The sequence below is a fragment of the Mesoplodon densirostris genome, chromosome 1 (genome assembly GCF_025265405.1).
Source record: "Mesoplodon densirostris isolate mMesDen1 chromosome 1, mMesDen1 primary haplotype, whole genome shotgun sequence".
NCBI lineage: Eukaryota > Metazoa > Chordata > Mammalia > Artiodactyla > Ziphiidae > Mesoplodon > Mesoplodon densirostris.
The window spans coordinates 175,871,752-175,890,668 of NC_082661.1; the positions used below are offsets into that span (position 1 = coordinate 175,871,752).

Below are 18,917 nucleotides of genomic sequence, written 5' to 3' on the forward strand. Positions count from 1 at the left end.
TGAGCACTTGTAGGGTCCGCCCTGAGACAAGCCCACAGGTCGCGAACCTTCCAGCTCCCTCCTGGCGGCCCGGGGCTGAGACCACCCCCCACCTCCCCTTCGCTCCCCCGAGCGCTCGACCCAGCCCAGGCGGCTCCCTTGGGTGGGGCGGGGCCGGCGGCGGGAGGCCCCTCCCTGGGGGCGGGGCGGGGGCCGGGCCGAGGGGGCCGGCGGGGCTGGGGGCGGGGCGGGGCGGACAGGCGGCGCGGGGGTGTCCCTCCCTCGCTCGCTCTCCCCGGTAAAGTCTCGCGGTGCTGCCGGGCTCAGCCCCGTCTCCTCCTCTTGCTCCCTCGGCCGGTCGGCGGTGACTGTGCACCGACGTCGGCGCGGGCTGCACCGCCGCGTCCGCCCGCCCGCCAGCATGGCCACCACCGCCACCTGCACCCGCTTCACCGACGACTACCAGCTCTTCGAGGAGCTCGGCAAGTACGGCTCGCCCGCCGCCCGCCGGGGCCCCCCACCCTGCCCCAGCCGCCCGGGCGCTATGCGGCTCCTCGCCCCGCCCCCCGGCCCTGCACCAGCCGCTCCAGCGCCCCCTCGGCCCGCCCCACCCCCAGCCTTTCCCGCCAGCCGCCTCCGGGGGCCCCGTCGCCCCCAGCTCCCTGCCCCGCAGCGCCCTCCGCGCCCTGCAGCAGCTGCCCGGGCTGCTGCACCCCGCGTTGCCGCGGGGACTGCAGCCCCTGGAGCGCTCCTGGGCGCCCCCAGCCCCGCCCCTCCTGCAGCCTTCAGGCGCCCCCCATCCCGACCCCACCTGCTCGCTGCCCCCTTCCCACTCAGTTCAGGAGCTCATTCAGCATCCCGTCCTATGTCCCATGCGCCTGGCACTCAGGACCCTCCCCGGCCCTGTAGCTCCAACCCCGCTGCGGTGCCCGGGTGTGGGGGGATGTTTGGTACCCGGCCCCGCCCCCGGCTAGTGCAGCTTCCAGGAACCCAGCCCCACTGCTGGGCAGTGCTGCAGCACCCCCGTCCCCTCCCCCCATCCCTGCAGCGGTCCCGGGAGCCGCGCGCCGCAGCCGCAGCATCCCCCTCCCCTCCGCACTGAGCAGGCCGCTGCAGCAGCCCCAGCCCCCCCACCCCCCACCCGCGGCGGCGAGCCCGGCCACTGCAGCCCCCGCCCTGCCCGCCCCCCTAGATGTTTCCAGAGCTGGAGAGTGGAAGCTCCCGTGGGGGACTGGGCGGGGGGTGGGGGGCGCGCGGACGTAGAGGGAAATATCATGGGGAAGGGGAGCTGTTGATGTCTGAGACCCACAACTGGATCCTCTTTTTCCCTGCTGTCAGTTGAGGCAGGATGCAGTGGGATGAAGCCGGGTGAGGGGGATTTGAGCCTCACTTTCCTCACCTTCCCCCATGGTTGAGGGAGATTTCTCTCTCAGGGGATTATACCCTCTTTCTAATCTCTCCTCCTACCCCCAACTATTCCTGCTGAGAAAAGGGCAGGGTCTCTTGCCTTCTCCGGGTCCTCTAGGCCAGGACTGCAGGGCTGTCCGTGAGATGCAGCAGGTGTGTGTTTTAAGCATCTGCCACCAGCCTGACGCACAGCCTGAGGTTAGGGCTGTTGGTTTGCCCAGAACTAGATGTGGGTGTGGGAGTAGGGTGGTCCTCCACCCACATCTGTTGAGCGTCCTGCAGAGGCCACATCCTTCTGCCCCATGTTGGATGGTGATGGGTACTATGCTGGTGTGTGTGTGTGTGTGTGATTTTGACTAAAGGTCTAGTGCTGGGAGCATCACTGTCCTCAGACCTGAAGTGTGTTTGCTCCGTTTCCCAGTTCTTTCCCCCTTCTCCCTCCAGGGGTGCTTTCTCTGTGGTCCGCAGGTGTGTGAAGAAAACCTCCACGCAGGAGTATGCAGCAAAAATCATCAATACCAAGAAATTATCTGCCCGGGGTGAGTATTCCCCATCTTGGTCTCTCCCAAGGGTGCCTCCAAGGGCTATGGATTCTTCTGAAGATGCTCCAGGAGTTGGGGATTGTGCGTTTTAGCACTTGGAGAAGTGTTGGGATTTCAGGGTGGGTGAACTTTGAAACCAGGCAAGGAATTGTGTGGGGAACAGGTAGAAAAGAATGAAGGTGTAAGAGATTTAGGTTGCTGCTGGGAGGAGTAGTCTGTGAAGGCTCAAGGGAGTTTGGTTTTTATGGAGGTGGAGGATATGGGGAGTGGTGGGTGGCTAGCTCTTCATTTGGGTCATTTGGAGTCTGTGTTTGGGGCAGTGGTAACCACTCCAGGCCTGTCCGAATCCCTGTGCCCCAGTGGGGACTTAAGATGAAAATGCAGTAAGTGAACAGCTCTGACAAATCCAGCCTCCCCCTGCCCAGCAGGCGGCAGAACAGACTCCCAAGGGAAGGGAATCTGTAAACATCAGGGGAGGCTGCTACTGGCGAGGGCTTCTCGGGAACAAATCCTGCCAGATGAACTTGATTGCTTTTTTGATCAAATTACAAAGTTGGTGGTGCAGCAACAGCAGATGCAGTCTGTCCTGGGTGGAGGCTGATGCCTCATGGTCTGGAAATATCAATGGCCTGGTTGGAGTGGAAGCAGCTTGGCCTCGGGATCTGAGAACTGTGAAGGCCCTGGCCTGAGGGCCTAACTTGTGAGATCCTTCCAAGTACCTGAGGCCAGGAGGGTCAGGCCCTGTCTCTCACACCTTGAACCTACACTCCCTGCACCTTGTATTGGGTGCTTGCCAAACTCACCTCATCTGATAGGTATAGACCCAACAATGTGTGAAGTGCTCTGTGAACAGGTGTGGTGAGTATGGAGGTATGTAGATGGGTCAGGTCATCGAGAGCTGCAGGGTATAGCACCAAGACAAAGGTTATGAGACTCATAGAAAGGAATTAAGACTAGGCAATAGGATGCGATAAATATATTAGGAGCCAGGACAGATGCCCTGGAGAAGATGTGGGCCATGGCTAGTAATGACCTGGGCGTCTCTGGGGTAAGAGATGTAATAGATGTCCCTAAGCATTGGAGAAGCTATAAAATGACAGTGGGCTTCTGTCATGTCAATTATTCTGGGACCTGTTTAGCAGGGCTGTGTCTGCCTCCTGGCTGGGAGGGCCTCTCTCCATCCCCACAAGCAGGGATTGTCTTGCTGTCTCCCTCCCAGCCCCTGTCTCTTGCCGTTCCTCTACATTGGCTATTAAGTTGACTTATTTGTTTGTTTTCTTTCTCTCTGGGTACCTTGAATTGGAGGCGATGGTTGCCATAGAGATATGTGGGCAGTCAGATGCCCTCCTTCCATGGGGAGGCGGGACAATGCGGTGGGCTGGACTCTTTGGCAGACATCCTCTGGCCAAGGATGCAGGGCGCAGGCAGGGATGACGGTTTGAGAATGGATACCTCCCCGTGCCCACACAGCATAGCCCTGGTGCATCAGAAATGGGGCTGGTGTCTGGTATCTCCAGTTAATGATGCAGTGCTTTGCTTTCCTCATCGCACCACTGTCCTCTGACCCAGCGGTGAGGGAGGGAGAGGGAGAGACAGCTGGGAGCTGAACTCTGGGATGAGGATAGCTGGTGTGGTGACTTTGTGGAGCTGCCTGCCTTGGGCCACCATTTTCTACTCCTTCCCTACCCACCTGAACTTCCCTAACCGATATGATCATGTCCCTTTCCAGTCCTCACCTTCTTTCAACCTTGTCCCATCTTTCCCAGCTGATATCTTTCTTTCCCTGCCCAAATGGGATGAGGTTTCATTTCTCTTTGATTTTTTTTCTCCTCTCAAGAAGATTCTGTGTAAGATCATATGCTTTAGGCAGCAACTCCCCCTCTCTCAAGATGGTTATGCCAAAACTGGGGCTCTGCTGCGTGGCCTGTGTGCCAGGTTAACTCTGGGACAGAGGCCTGGTCCTGGCTGATAGGCACAGATGCCAACAAGAGAGTTCAGGAATATGTAAGTGCCCGTACTGTTTGGAGGTTGAGAGTGGGAGGGTGTTGTCTTGGAGATGGAGGGAGCCATCCAGGGGCTGTGCTGTAGGTGTGGCCGTGGCGGGTGTGAGCTCCTGGGGAGGGTTGGGCCAGTGCCCACTAGGCTGGTGCCCGTGGGGTTAGGGAGTGAAGGCCGTGGCTTCCCTGCAGCCTCTCAGTTTACGCTGTATATTTTATAAAGGTGCAGCGGCTGGGGCTGGGTTTCACTCATCGCTGTCTGTCTGTCTGGGGCTCCACAGGTGTTGGATTTCTGTGTCTGGGAATGTGGTGGGCCCACCAGGGTCATCCACGAGGGTCTGAAGGAGCTTGCTGTGTTTGCTGAGTCTCTCTGCCTGTTATCTTTCTTGTTTGTGATCCTCTGTGCTGCCAAGTGAAAAAGAGCGTATCGGGCTGGTACTCCTTGGCATCCATGATAAGGTGGCCCAGGAGGCATGGGGAGAGATCACCTGGTCTTCTGGGGGGTCAGCTCTGGATGGGAATCCTTCTTTTGCTCTGTTGTTTCTTGTCATGGTGGCCTCGGGGGCCCACGGTGGTGTGGTGGCTGTGCGACAAGGTAGGGAGTTCACGTGGCTGAGCCTTGAGGGCTGTTGTTGTCTGCGGGCCTGTCTACGTAGAGTCACTTGAAGTCACATAACGTCACTCCATTTGCTTTGGAACAGCAGTAGGTGTAGAGTTGGGGCTCTTAAGGGAGCCAGTGGTTCCAAGCTTAGCTCTCAGCTAGGCTGCAGGAGGCATTTAAAATAGGCTTGGATGCAGAGCTAGTGGGCCAGGTGATGGCAATGATAAGTCGTTATTTTAAGATTTAAGAGCACCCCCTCCCCCAGAAGCCTGAGCCCTTATGTCTTTTTTTATTTTTAAATCTTCATATTCTCTTCTTATCTTTATTCATATGCATATAGATTTTCACCTCATGGAGCATAACATTTTATATCCCACTCTCTTGCTTATATCCAAAGCATTTCCCATGTTGCTACAGTTGAAGGGCAAATGGTCCTTTCTTTTCTCTACATAGTTTAGGATTTATCTTTGGAGCAGTTCATGTCATAAGAAACTTCTCTATTTGGACCATTTATCTGAATTCCAATTGCTTTCACTATGATGGGATACTTAGCCTTACTAAGAGGTGCTATTGGTAACAATATTATGAAATCTGTTACAGCACTTGCTTTGTTTATTTATTTATTTAATCTGTATACCCCATGTGAAGAAATTTCTATTGAAGCTAAATGTAAGCAAAAGCTTTCCCCTTCCTCAGGACCTGGGAGGGTAAAGGTAGGAGCCATATCTGTTTCTTTTACTTTGGTGTGGGCGGGGCCGGATACATATTGATACAGCAAAGTGCCTGATACATATTGAGCCTCCTATACTTGTTGAGTGAATGGACTGTGTAACCAGCCTGGTTGCCTTTTGGCTTTGGCGCTCAGGAAACTCATAGCCAAGCTGCTGGATCCCTTGTACCCTGGTGCTGGCTTGGGTTCCCCCTTTCTCATCCATGGAGCCAGGCTGTAGGCCTGACACGGCTGTAGGGGAGGACAGATGAGGTTAAAGACCTGTGCTTGGAGAATAAAGCAGGTGGGAGATATAGGAAGACAGTGCAGCTTATCATCTTCCTTCCGTGTCATAAACGGCCTTATAGGGCAATGTTGGGACTTCCTCTAAGCAGCAATTTTCAATTTTAGTGTGCAAGAGGATCACCTTGAAGACTGGTTAAAAATGCACATTCCTGGGCTCTATCCACAGAGATTCTGCTTCAGGAGGTCTGGGGCATAGCCTCAGAATCTACATTTTTAACAAGTGCCTTAGTGACTTTCATGCAGGTAGACCCTGAGCCACACTTTTAAGAAATGCTGTCTAAAATCAGCGATAGCTGTGACAGTTGCTGTGGCCATGCTCTCTGAGATTTACCAGACACACCTTAGCCCAGCTTCTCCAGGTGGTGTCTTGGCCGGTATGTGGCCATCTGTGTACATGGGCTGTTCTGTGATGAGAGGCCTGCTTCTGAGCCCCCAGATTGGGGTGTCGGTTCGTGTCCAAGGCTGTGGCAAGCTGAGTGGCTGGAGTTGTGGCATGTTGGCCACCAGAAGGGCAAAGGCTGTTCCTTTCTGGGTCCAGCTGGCCCTGAGGAGTGAAATAGGATCCCCCTGGGTGGTGCCAGCTCAAAGTCTCCACCCCTTAGTGTTGGCCCGAGTAGCCCCCATGACATTTGTGTCCCCTGTGGTATTTCCAAGTGAGACTTTCCTGTTAAGGATGAAGAGAGAGGAGGGTGATGCAGCAATGAGGGCGGGGCAGAAGAAAGAGAAATCTATGCAGCATGGGAACGCGGGGACTCTGGGACTTTAGGAAGCATTTAAGGAGATTAGATATTAGATCCAAAACCGTGCTTTCCTCCTGAGGAGAAAACAGACCAATTTCTGTTGACAGAGAGATGGGCATCCTGTATATAAGTGAAGGAGCTCCTCTGACCCTTCCCCTTGGGTAGATGAGGAAGCAGCCTGGAGACCCCTTCTTTGTGCTAAGGGCCAGTTTCATCACACAGTCATGCTTTGAGCTGTGTGACTTAGCTCGCACAACACTGGCCTGCCTCCCTGCCCTCCCACCCCTTCCCAGAGTGACTTGGGGTGCTGGCATCATAGGGTGGAGATGGAGGTTGGAAGGTGGCCCCCCATCCAAGGTGGCAGTAGGGGAAGCCCTGCTGCTTGCTTCTTCCTGCTGCTTGCTCTGGTCCCTTGTTAGGAGCTGTGCTCCAAGCTTTGAGGCTGTGCTGAAACCCTAGAGGTGAGTGGCTGACCCCATTCTCTGCTGAGGCTGGAGACGGGGAAGGGGAGGAGTGGGCGTGACAGGCTTCTGCCCCATCTCTGTGCTTGCTGCTCTCTGGACAGCCTTGGCGGGCTGACATGGGCCTGATCCCATGGGTGCCAAAAGGGTGGTGACAGGAAGAAATGGGCACTTTGCACCTTCTGAGGGCCTCTCGGCAGAGGCCCTTTGTCTTCTGCCCCTGGCCAGCCAGCTCTGACCCACAGCCAGTGGGGAAACCAAGACACAAAAGATTGGTTTGTTTTGATATGTAGGCATGCCAGTGATTTTGCCAGTGCTCAGATCCCAGCATCCTTAAGCAGTATGGACTTCACTTACCCTTTGACTCTTCCCTTTAAAATACATATTCTGGATATTTTGTTCCTGTAATAAATCCTGATATATCACCCCCATACCTCTCCATCTAGGCCCAGAGCTCTAAGCCCAGTGGAGCAAATCCCTCCTTTCTGCTAGGTCTTGCTGTCATCTGTAACCACCTCTGTGGGTAGAGACCGCTCTATGATGGGGATATTTCCAGCCACTTCCCCCCAACACCACCTCTACTTCCTGGACTCTAGCAGCAGCAGCAGCTTCCCATCTGCTCCCCTCTTTTCTCCTCCCTCTCTTTCCCCTCCCCCCTGCTTGCTGCTGCCCTGGGAGGAGCTATTTTTAGGGGCTGCTTCCTGGGATGTTTTACTTGGGGCTGGTTACCATGAAGGAAATGTCACCAAAACAGTGGGCAAAGGCTGCAGGCACCCAGAGTCCTGCCAGGGGCATGGAGTACTCGGCAGCTGACCCTGTTCTGGCCCTCGAGAGTGTCCAGAGGCAGAGCCTTGCCTTCTTGGGGCTTGCTAGTGACCCCATGGGGATTTTCCCTGTCCAAGCTGGTCTGGGAGACTTTCTCTACGGGGCACTTCTTGATGCCTCCCTCCTTTTCCTCCTTAGTTAAAGCTTCTCTTGTCTTAATATTCAGAGACCAAAGCAGGGCTCAGGTCTTTGTGTCACCCAGTTAAAACTGCTCGAGTTAGGACTGAAGAGAAGCGGGGGGACACCAGGTTAAAGGACAGAGCCCCGGGGGTTCACATGGGCACATTTCAGGCTCCATCTCACTGTATTCACAGCCCTCAGCTAGTCCCCGGGTGTATGGGTGTGAAGGAGTTAGAAGCTGTGGCCCCTGCTCTTACATGATACACGGACTTTGCTCTTAACTGGGGACTTTGCACCTTTAGAGTGAGATTCAGAGAGGAAGGGATGTGGCATCACAATGTCAGGGTAAGGTCAATGAGACTGTGGCTTGGGATTCCCACTAGTCAGTGCCCAAGGCCAGGGGCTGTTTATAAGCAGCTGGGGAATGTGGATTATGACACCAAATCCCTATGCTGCCCTTGTTTATACTCCTCGGAGCGATATCTCCGGGGGGGCCTGGAGGGGGGCACTTGGAAGAGCAACAAGAGGAGAGACCCACATCGAACATCTGAACCCGATAGGCTCTGGGAAGCTTTTCCTAATCCATGTTGGGGCCACAGGCACAGACCTTTGAAATACCCTTTGAAAAGTCAAGGGTGTCATTGAGGTTGGAACTTGGGGAGAGTCCCCATAGCCAGAGCAGGGCTCTGTCCTTTCCCACTTACAGTGGGTTGTATGTTTAGATGGCAGTAGGATCTTAGTTGAAGCTGGTGCTGGCGTTCGTGGTTTTAGAGAAATGTCACTAAATCAGCCGGCGTGTCTCTGCAGGGCTGTGGAGAATCTGGACGGCCCTCCCTGGGCCCCGATCCTGTTGGGGAAGGAAAGTGAATTTGGAGTGGGCATCTCCCCTGGGGTCCTAAGGGAGACGTGTTTCTAGGGCTCTGCCCCCGCCTTTGCCACGCACCGTCTCCTCACTGTCTGCTTCCTCTTTTCTGCATCTGGTCACTCCTTGCTGCCCTTCTTGTCAAGGGTATTCGGCCTTTGTGGTGCCCTGAACCAAGTCTTGAAGCGCTTGGGCAGAAAGCGGGAGAGGTGAGGCCTCCAGGGATCCTTGTGTTCCAGGGCCTGGCTCTGCCCTGGGTGGGCTGTTAGGAAAGCCTGAAGCGGGATCTTGGTAACGGCCGCTTCTGCTTTCTGCTCCTGTTGCCACCTCTGCTCTTGAGGGGAAATCCTTGCAGAGGGCTATGGTTGGAGCTGGGCTGAAGGCCGGCAGGGGTGGGTCTCTCCATGGCAGTAGCGCACAGGCAGGCAGGAAGTGGCCCTGTGCAAAAGCGGGAAGTGGCCGTTGTCAAACAGGAAGGGGGGGCTGGGCCATGTGAGGGGGTGGGGATGAGCCCAGTTGAAAGGTGGGTGGGAAGAGGGTCAGCCTTGGAAGGTCTGGGCTGTTCCTTAGGAACGGCAAGCTCAGCGGTCACTGGAAGGAGGGGGGTCTCAAGGGAGAAGGCTGCCTTTGTGACAAGAGCACCGGCTGATGTGTTATCACCTTGGGATGCCAAGCCAGGACTTGGACCTACCACTGTGGACCAGGCCAGTTCAGTGGCCTTACCCCTTTTGGGGCTGGGGATGCGAGTTTACAGGACAGACGTTGCATCTGGAAAAGATGCTCTGCAAACCTTACTTGTTCCTCAAACACAACTGCTGCTAGGGTGGAGCCCTTTGCTTTTTCCCAGACATGGAGCAGCCCTGGAGGGGACAACAGGACCGGAAGTGAGGGGGGAAAGGGACAAGAGACAACAGCTGGAGAGGTGGGGTGCTGGCTGGCTGTGCGAGGAGTAAGGAGTCAGAGCGCGGTAAGCAGAAACCACACGGCTCATTGAGCAGAGCTTCGGGATGGCAGGGCACCACAGCCAGCAAGGCTGAGGCCGAGGAAGACCAGGGATCTCATGGGCAGCGGCATTTCCTGGGCTGTCCTCTGTCTGATGAGCCCCTGTTGTTAACCTTCCCCTGTAGGCTCTAGACACAGGTGGGCCACCCCCAAACAGGAGGCTGTGATGGAGCCAGGTCGGGGGGCTCAGTTGCTGTGCCGTGGACTGCCCAGGCTGAGGGAGAGTGGACCCAACTCTCTCGTGTCTCTGGTGATGGCCATGGGCACAAGCCCAGCCTAGGAGGTCTCATCCATCTTATCACTGGGCCCTTGGAAAGGAGGCTCTCCCTGTGTGCCAGGCACTGTGCTGAGCGTTTACCCAAATACATCATTTAATCCACGGGTATCGCTGCCTCCATTTTAGAAGTGAGGAAACTTTTTCCCAAGCTGTGTGCCTGGCTCACTCTCTCACCTCCTTCGGGTTCTAATCAAACGTCACCTCCTTGCTGAGGTGTTCCCTGACCACCTAAAAAGTGTCCACTCTCCCGCTTCCCTACTTTATTTTTCTCCATCCCACTTAACCACGACATCTAACGTACCATCCAGTTGTTACTGTCTGTCCCCCGCCCCCCCCCCAGCTCCTCTAGGATATCAGCTCAGTGAGAGTGGGGATTGTTGTCTCTTTTGTTCACTGCCATATCCCCAGCGTCTGGAACAGTGCCTGTCACATAGTAGGCCTCAGTAATATTTCTGAGTGAATGAATGAGGCTCAGATGGGTTTAATAACTCACCCAACGTGGCGGCCCTGAGACTCAGTCTGGGGCTCTCTGACTCCTAAGCTGTTGTGTTAATGGCCAGACTCCATGACTAAGGATCAGAGCAAAGACCAAGACGCAGCCCGAGGTTCAGAGGAGACACAGGCCTTGGGCAGAACATGGGGCTCAGCTCCTTGGAGTTAGTGTCGAACTAAGTGACTATCTAGGACCCTCTGGACCCTGGGCAGCTCCTTCAAGGAGCTGGAAGTGTGAATCTGTGTCTCTTCTCTTCCTACTCTGAGTCACTGATAATATGGATGCCAGAGCACCCGTAGTTTTAGTGCTGTTGCTGTTGTGGAACTGTAACTATTAGCCAGTAAGAGTCTTAAGGGAGGAGATAAACATTAATCTTCTGGGCCTTCTCCTCAGCAGCCACCTCCACATCACAAGATACTGTTCTCCTGCACCTGCCCGGGCAGCCAAGCCCGAGAGTTGTGGGTTGGAGGGTGTTAGGTGAGTGGTCAGAGAGAGGGCTGGTGGGTCTTCTGCTTTAGGGTGACTAGCTTGGTACTGCCATCCCACGTCCAGGGATGGGGAGGAAGGTGGGGTCGCCCTGACATCCTCTGGCCAGATCTGGAAGAAGCAAAGCCCCCCTGCCACCAGGCAGGGCTAATGCTGCTTCCTCAACTGCCTACCTTCTGAAGGTCCTTGGCCCTGAGGGATCCCAGGCAATGTGGGGTTACCTGGAGTTCTCCTGGCTGCATCCTGGTCAGTGGTCATACTGAACTCGAGGATGGGAAGGAAGGCCTGACCCAGATCTTTGGACAGCTGGGATGGATTAGCTGGGCAGCAGGAACTAATCTCTGCCTGTCCCCACGTCCTTCTAACACAAAGCAGAGCTGTCCCTAGGGGGAAAGTTTAGGACAAAGCTGAGGGTGGTTGGTGAAACAGTAAATACGAATTCCTTCTCATCTATAATCCGTACATCATCTCAGGCAGGCCTGGGCTTGAAATCACGGTTCTATCCCTTTCCTGCTGTAGGATCTCGGGCAAGTTATTTAACTTCTCTGGGCCTGTTTTATCATCTGTGAAATGGGATAAGCAATGCACCTGCCTGGTAAGATAGTTGTGAGGGTCATGGGAGGCTTTTCAGAGGCTCTTTGCTATTTAGGTAGAGGTGGGATGGGCAGAAGCCCCTACCAAGGGAGGCGGGAATTGCTTGACAGCTATGGATGGGAAGGTACCTGCCTGGATCTGGAGAAGTTGAGGTGAACTGGACTATGCCCCCCAAAGCCTGGAGTCTTTACTTAATCCTCTCACTTTTCTTTATCTTGTCATCACGTCATAGCAATGAGAAAGAGGGCTCTAGGCTCGGACCACCTGTATCCACCTGTCTGTGGGACCTTGGCCAGGTTACTTGAACCTTTTAAGCCTCAGTTTCCTCCTTTACAATGTAATGGAGCTAATCAGATCCTCCACTTCACGGGGTTTCTGTGAGGATGAAATAAGAAAATCCGTGCCTCTGCCTGGCATATAGTAAATGCTTCGTAAATAATAGTTTTTACTACTACTGTCAATGTTATTGACAAACCCTTATTAAGCCTCTGATATGGAAGGAACTCCAGGAAGCATCACGCAGAGAGGTCCCACCCTTTGAAGAGCTTGTGACCAAAAGATTTAACGTGTGATTTAATGTGTGATGTGACAATTATAAGAGGTGCTGTGGGAGACGGGGGTGGGTCATGGGGAGACAAGTCACAGACTACCAGGAGGAACAGGGAAGACTCTGTGAAGCAGGTGACTTTGGCAGGATTCCAGCAAGTAGAGATCGGCGGGTAGAGCTTCTAGGCCACCTTGCTTTGAGTAGTAGCAGCCTCTCTTTCTACTTCCTGGAGCTCTGCCTTCCTGGGGAAGGAACTGACCAACACAGCTTGCTTAGATTTGTGGGCTCTTGGATTCTGGTCATTTCACCAAAGCAGAGTAACCCCAGAGCCTGAGTGCCAAGAGGTCAGAGCTCCCAAGAGCGGACAGCCAAGAGGATCCTGGGGAGAAGCAGGATTTCTGCAAAACAGGCATCATAATACGACCAACCTCATAGCATTGTTCTGAGACTAAATTAAAATATGTATCTGCCTGGTGTAGAAGTAAGCTCTCAATAAATGTTAGCTAGTATTATTATTTTTTTCAAATCATCACCATCTTCATTGTCAGCATCATTATGTTTCAGGGTTGCCATGAAGACTGTATTAGAGGATATATGCAGCACTCCTAGCACAATATCTGGTCTTGTAGTAGGTGTTCAATAAAACCTAGCCATTATTATTAGTATTTCCAACAAGGAAGAGATTCTGGACACACTGGCCCAGTGAAATCCCTGTGGTGGAAGGAGCACTACAGTTTTAGTTAAAGACCTGGATTCATATCCTGGCTGTGCCACTCACTAACTTGGGAAGCTTTCCTGAGGCACTTCATCAGGAAAAGGTTGTCATTAATACCTGTCTCCAGAATTGCCGTGACCTGCTGTATTAATTCAGCAAATTGTAAAAAGGGCATAGTTGGTGCCTAAGAATTGAAAGCATATGAATAGCCAGGTGGCCACAAATAGAATGGATGTTTGATGGCTTTTGTTTTCTCTCTTCTGCTCTTAGATCACCAGAAACTAGAACGTGAGGCCCGGATATGCCGACTTTTGAAGCATCCAAACATTGGTAAGTGCCCTTATATAGAGCATTTCTTGGGCATTTTTTGGAAGTTGGAGAGAACAGAAATCCACTGTTTTTGTGTAGGGAACCACTTCTGTCCCTGGGCCTTTGCCTAGTGTCTTTTTTTGCCCAAGCAGGATAGCAGCCATATATTGCTCAGCATTCTGGGGTGTTCTAGTTCAGAGACCTGAGTGTCTCCATCCCTGTGGTGCCATCTCAGGGCTGGGAGTGAGGTATCAGAATATGTTTCAGACTCGCTTTCTTCCCCTCTCCTTCCGTCTTTGGGCTGAGGTCCAGGTCCTCGGCGTGTGAGGCTCTGGGCTAGTAGCCTGCCAGCATCCCTCACCAGGGGCCTTCCGTGGCCGTCATAAAAGGGTCCGGATTTTGTTTCTGGACTTGAAAAAGTTTTGTTCCTGTTGCGGTGTCGTGCACACTCTGGGCGTTTCCATGGCGCTCCCGTTTGTATTCCCCGGAGCCGGGAAAGCAAGCTGCCCACCCGCCTGGCTTCTCTGGAGATGGGATGGCAGGAGCCACTTGGATGGAGAAGGAGAAAAATAAGAGGATTTCTCCCTGCTCCCACCCTGACATGGGGGACAGGAGCACATTGTTGGTTGTTCTAAAGCCGCGGAGGTTTGCCTGCCACAACCCACTCCGGCTCCGTTTTACATTGTTCAGCTGAAGTAGTCTTTGCCAGAAATGCTGGCCCCAATTCGGTGCTTCTTGCAGAGGGAACAGAAACTGGGCTGGCTGCAGTGTCTGAGCAGAAGCCCCGGGCTTGACTTGAGGCAGGGCAGGGAGCATCTCCTAGGTTTCCCTGAAAGCTGTGATCATCACAAAGGACAACACGTTTTCTGCGCTCCTCAGGCACGGCCCCAATATCGGGGCTCCCACAGTGCCCTGGAGGCCTCCCACTCCGCTGGGTTTGCAGCTGGGGCTGTAAGGCGACTTGCCGAAGCTCGATGCTTCCTCCAGAGCTACTCAGCCTCCGGCTTCCCAGATCTCGGGCTGGAATGCTCACTGGGAGCTCTGACGTAGGAGAGTGAGGTCGTACTCTAGCCCAAGGGGAGAGAAGCTGTGAGGTAACCAGAACTGCAGCCATGCAGGGCTTTATAGATGGCAATCAGCAGCTTGGATTACACCCGAAGCAGATTGGCATAGCTGGTGCTCAGCTCTGCCTGATGCAGTCTTCCACGGAGCCAGCACCTCTCAGCCCACAAGTCCTGGGTTTGGAACTACCAGAGCTCTCTGAAGTTAGACCCTCACCTGCAAACAGGACGGTGGGGACCAAAGTGTTGCCTTAGGTAGAAGAGAAATGATGAGAGGAGCAGCTAAAACAGCAGTCACAAACTCAGGCGTGTTTTGTTTGGCCGGCTCAGTGGTTTAAAAATATTTTTATTGTTCGCCAGTATTTTAAAACGAGATTTCACACTTTGAAAAAAATTTTATTTCCCAATCTTTCAAATCAGAAGATTTGGCTCCGCTGAGCCCACATCCATATGTGGCCGGAATCAGCTGGGGCTGGGCAGTGGCTGCCCCTTTAGCCCGCTGGCCACGGTTTTTGCTGTTATCTCACGTTTGTACTGCCTACCTGGTCCCTCTAGGCTTTGTGAGCTTGTGACCTCTGACCTAGCAGTTCCAGAGCAGGAGGAAAAAAGAATGTGGGTGGCTAAAGCCATCCACGAGCACAAAAGCATTTTGGTGTTCCAGTCCCGGGTCTCAGGGTCGGCGGACGGTAACTTCCTTTCCTTATTCCCCAGGTGACCAACTTGTAGAGCAATGATGGATTGTCCTCCTGGAGGGAGGAGAACAAGGGGTGGGGTAGATGATGCAGGAGGCAGAACCGTGTCTGCGTTACCTGCGACACGGGCATGGTTGACCACAGCAGGGTTAGGGTAGGATGAAGACAATCGAGAATCAACCGGCAAGTACAAAACTGGGATTCTAGCTGAATAATGCCCGAGCCTTCGTTTTATGTTTTCTTTTAAATTTGATATATACTTTTTGACCTTTTAGACTTTACTTGGTTTGGTAGCACCCCCCCCCACCCCGCTTTTTTTTCTTTTTAACCACCTGCCCCAGCTCAGAATTAAGGCAGATGGAGTGACCATCTACCCCAGCCATCTGCTCTGTTCGGAAGGGAGCAGGACCCAGGGAAGGCCAGGCAAGGCACACTCCCTTTGTCAGCATCTGATCGCCTAGGACTGTGCTTCCGTTTCACGACTGCTCCCAGATCCTGGGCATGTTGGTCTGAGGCCCTATTTTGGGGTCAAGGGCACGGGGAGGGAAGGGTGAGTCAGGACCGTGTCCTGGCAGAGTGGGCTAGCCAGGCTATCTGGCGTCCAGTGGGAACCAGGACTCCTGGAGATGTGGGGGAGCTGCAGGTCCAGGAGGCGGGGTTGCCATGGAGCCTGACCTGGCTTGTGGCAGAAGAGGAGGCAGTTTTGTCCCCTTAATTCAGTATTCATCTCCTCTCTCCGCTGCTCTGTCCTTCAGAGCTGTGGCCCTTTTGGCTGTAGCCTCTAACTCCGTCCCTCAGGGATACAAGTGGACCAGCCCAGGAGTGGTGCAGAACTGAGGAAGCTGAGAGCAGAGAGCATATGGTCCACCTCTGGTTATTGTCAGACTCTTAGGCACTTGAATTCAGAAGGGTATTTGGTACGAGGAGCCAGGCACCCCCAGTTTTTTTCCCTGATAGATGTTCTGCCCCAGGAGTTGAAAGCCTGTTGGAAGAGTGAACCCTAATGTAAACCATGGACTCTGGGCGATAATGATGTGTCAATGTAGGCTCATCAGCTGTAGCAAACGCACTGCTCCCCTGGGGAATGTTGATGTTGGGGGGCACTGTGCGTGTGTGGGGACAGGGGGTAGGTGGGAGCTCTCTGTACTTTACTCTCAGTTTTGCTATGAACCCAAAATCGCTCTAAAAGGTAAAGTCTATTTTTTTTTTGAAGCCTGTTGGTTCTGAGGCATCCTGCAGGACCTAAAACAGCCTTGGGAGAGTGGCCAGAGGCATGGAGTTGAGAGGAGGAAACGACAGTAGTGCTAATGATCTAAAGTCTGAGTGAAGTGTCTTCTACCTGTGCTCTGCTTGCTCCCTGCTCTAAATTCCTCTAATGAATAGACTCTGTCTTCCTTCGTGCTGAGCTGCCCCAGCAGTTTCATCACAGTCTAGCACTGTGGTTTAGAGCAGCACTTCTCAAACTTTCATGTGCTCGTGAGTCGCTTAGGGATTGTGTGAAAATTCAGATTCTGGTTCAGTAGGTCTGGGGTGGACCTGAGCTTCCTCACATCTCCTGGTGATGCTCATGCTGCTGATCCATGGGCTGCACGTGGAGAAGCAAAGGTCTGTGGCTTTAGAGTCAAGTCCTCTAGGTTTGAATCTGGGATTTGCTGCTGAGCTGTGACCTCCGGCACATGGTTTCACCCACCTGTGCCTCCGTTTCGTCATCTGTGCCTCTTCGTGGAGTTGTTTTGAGAAGGTTCTGCAAGCAAAGGAGGCTTAGGAAATAAATGGAAATGATGAAAATGGAGATTCCAGCTCCCGGAAGTGACCCCTCCTAGACTCCCAGACCCAACTCAGTTCGCAAGTTATTCAAGCCTGGCTGCGTTTTAGCTTGGGCCCAGGGCCCATACAGCTAATAGTAAGTGTAGCAAAAGCAGTTGTAAAGAAAGAGAAGGAAACATTGGATCACAGCTGAGCAGCTCCCAAATCCCTGCCCACCTGCTTCTGGAGGACAGCGTTCATCACTCACCAGCCCATAGGATGACAGGACCTCCTTCCCACTGTGTTATTTCCATGGACATGAACAGTGATACTTGGTCAGTGCTTTTTTGACCAAAGTTTGTTAGTTAAAATGTGGCATACTGTTGGTGTTTTCTAAAAAATTGGAAACAGCCACAAAATTTGGGTTGTGGCTTTGTCAGTACTTGAAGGTATGAGACATCGAGTGGTTTTTTTTTTGGCCTGTTCTTCCTTCCACAGTTTGTAAAGAACAATAATTAGGCTTGGGGCTTCCCTGGTGGCGCAGTGGTTGAGAGTCCGCCTGCCGATGCAGGGGACGCGGGTTCGTGCCCCGGTCCGGGATGATCCCACATGCCGCGGAGCGGCTGGGCCCGTGAGCCATGGCCGCTGAGCCTGCGCGTCCGGAGCCTGTGCTCTGCGGCGGGGGAGGCCACAGCAGTGAGAGGCCTGCGTACCACAAAAAAAAAATAATAATAATAATTAGGCTTATCACTGTAATGCAGTAAATGCTTCATACTCCTTTTCCAGATCTTCCTGTCTAGAGTTGGTCTGGTCCTCCTTGGCCTTCGTACCCTCTCATGACTGTGGAATGGCCTGGGTGTTGGACTGTTTTTTTTCCCCATGCATCCATAGCATCCTTTACTTCTCCCTGACAGCCCTCAGCACAGTACTGCTTGGTTATGCATTTGTGTAAGTGCTTCTTTAAAGCCCATCTTCCCCGATCCCCCAGAGGCTGCGCGGTGGCAGAGCTGGGTTTCCCTTGTTCACAGCTGCGTCCGTGGCATGTACAGTCACGCCCGCTTCAGGGAGGTGCCGAATGGACACTGCTGAGTGAATCAGAATGGCCAGGGCTAGTGGGGACAGGTTGGAGCTCCTTTGCCTAAGAGGATGGAGAAAGTGGCTCCCTGGCAGGCAGTTCCACAAAATCAGGGATCTTACTGTCAGTTTGCTTTGTCCTCAAGTCTCAGCTCTGCCTCTCAATATAACTGTGGGTGAGTTTCGTTTGGAGCCACCGTTTCCTGTCCTGTTAGATGGAGGTGATAGGAGTACCTACCCGACAGAGCTAATGCAAGGGTTCAGTCAAATAACACGTGTAAAAGCACTTGGCACGATGCCGAGCACATTGAAACAGATCAACTAAGAGTTAGGTATTGTAATTGGGATCATCATTATCAAGAATCTGCTAGGTTGGCGGTTAGAGTGGTGCATTCAAGTTTCTCGTCTTGTTCTCAGTCCCATGTTAATTTTCTTTACAAATGGAAACAAAAAGCAGTCTCGCTCAGCGATGGAGCCTTCCACGCCTGTCCCTCCTCGTCTTGGTGGTGCCATGCTCTGAGACACACATCACAGCCATTCTCTGGGTTGGGTGGTTTGGGAGGATGAGTCTGACTTTGCTGCTCTGCTCTTCTGATTCCCCTCCCAGCTTCCTCCCACCTGGGCTCCGTGTGTGGCCTTCCTGGAGCAGGGCAAGTTCCAGTGACTTCCTGTCTGGGCAGAGGCATGGGTACCTGCCCTTTTTGCCCTGTTCTCAGCCCTGCTGTGCTGGGTTCAGGGGGTGGGTCTGGGGGCAGGGATCCTGGGGAGGCAGGGCCAGGTGGCAGGACTCCCCTGGGAGTGGCTTTAGCATTGTACCTGCTGCCCTGTTAGTGCATCATCCTGCTGCTGTTAGTCACCTCCCTAATGAAGCTGGTCTTTAGCTTCTGGGACAGCTGATTTCCAGGGGATTATTTGTATTACACACTTTAATGCTTTTTCGTAGCAAATTTTTAATTAAATGGAAAGTCCTCTTGGAAGCAAGGGAGCAGCAGCTGCAGCAGGACTCAGCATGAGACACCAACTCCTGCCAGAGACCCACAAGTGAGGAGGGAGGGTGGCAGGGCTTTGGGGGAGCTCGCTTGAGCGTGCCTGGCTCAGTTAGGGTGGGAGGGAGGCAGGAGTCTGGCTATAGCTCCTTCCTTCTGTCCCCCACGGGCCTAGAGAAGTATGAGCTTATGTGCCCGAGTGTAGGAGGGAATCATTTAAGGAGGAGGGGTTTTAGAAGTACCACCTGCCTTTGATTTGATCCCATTGGTAAATTGCAGAAATACTGAGTTCTGGGGGAATTTGGGGGTGAGTAACCAGATCAGATCTAATAAGGTTGGCAATATGAAGCATAAACAATTGTCAGGCCCTGGTTCTAGCCCTGGCA

General features: G+C 53.4%; 1 protein-coding gene across 11 annotated transcripts in view; it reads left to right on the forward strand.

Annotated features, from left to right (window-relative positions):
• Positions 1-284: 284 nt before the first annotated feature.
• The window catches only part of CAMK2G (calcium/calmodulin dependent protein kinase II gamma), a 55,408-nt gene continuing 36,775 nt past the window's right edge, over positions 285-18,917 (forward strand). For all 11 annotated transcript variants that reach the window (XM_060111697.1, XM_060111743.1, XM_060111705.1 and 8 more), the window contains exons 1-3: positions 285-465; positions 1,831-1,925; positions 12,934-12,993. In XM_060111697.1, the coding sequence (XP_059967680.1) occupies positions 401-465; positions 1,831-1,925; positions 12,934-12,993 (220 nt within the window). In that variant the 5' untranslated portion in view covers positions 285-400. The remainder of the gene's footprint in view (positions 466-1,830; positions 1,926-12,933; positions 12,994-18,917) is intronic.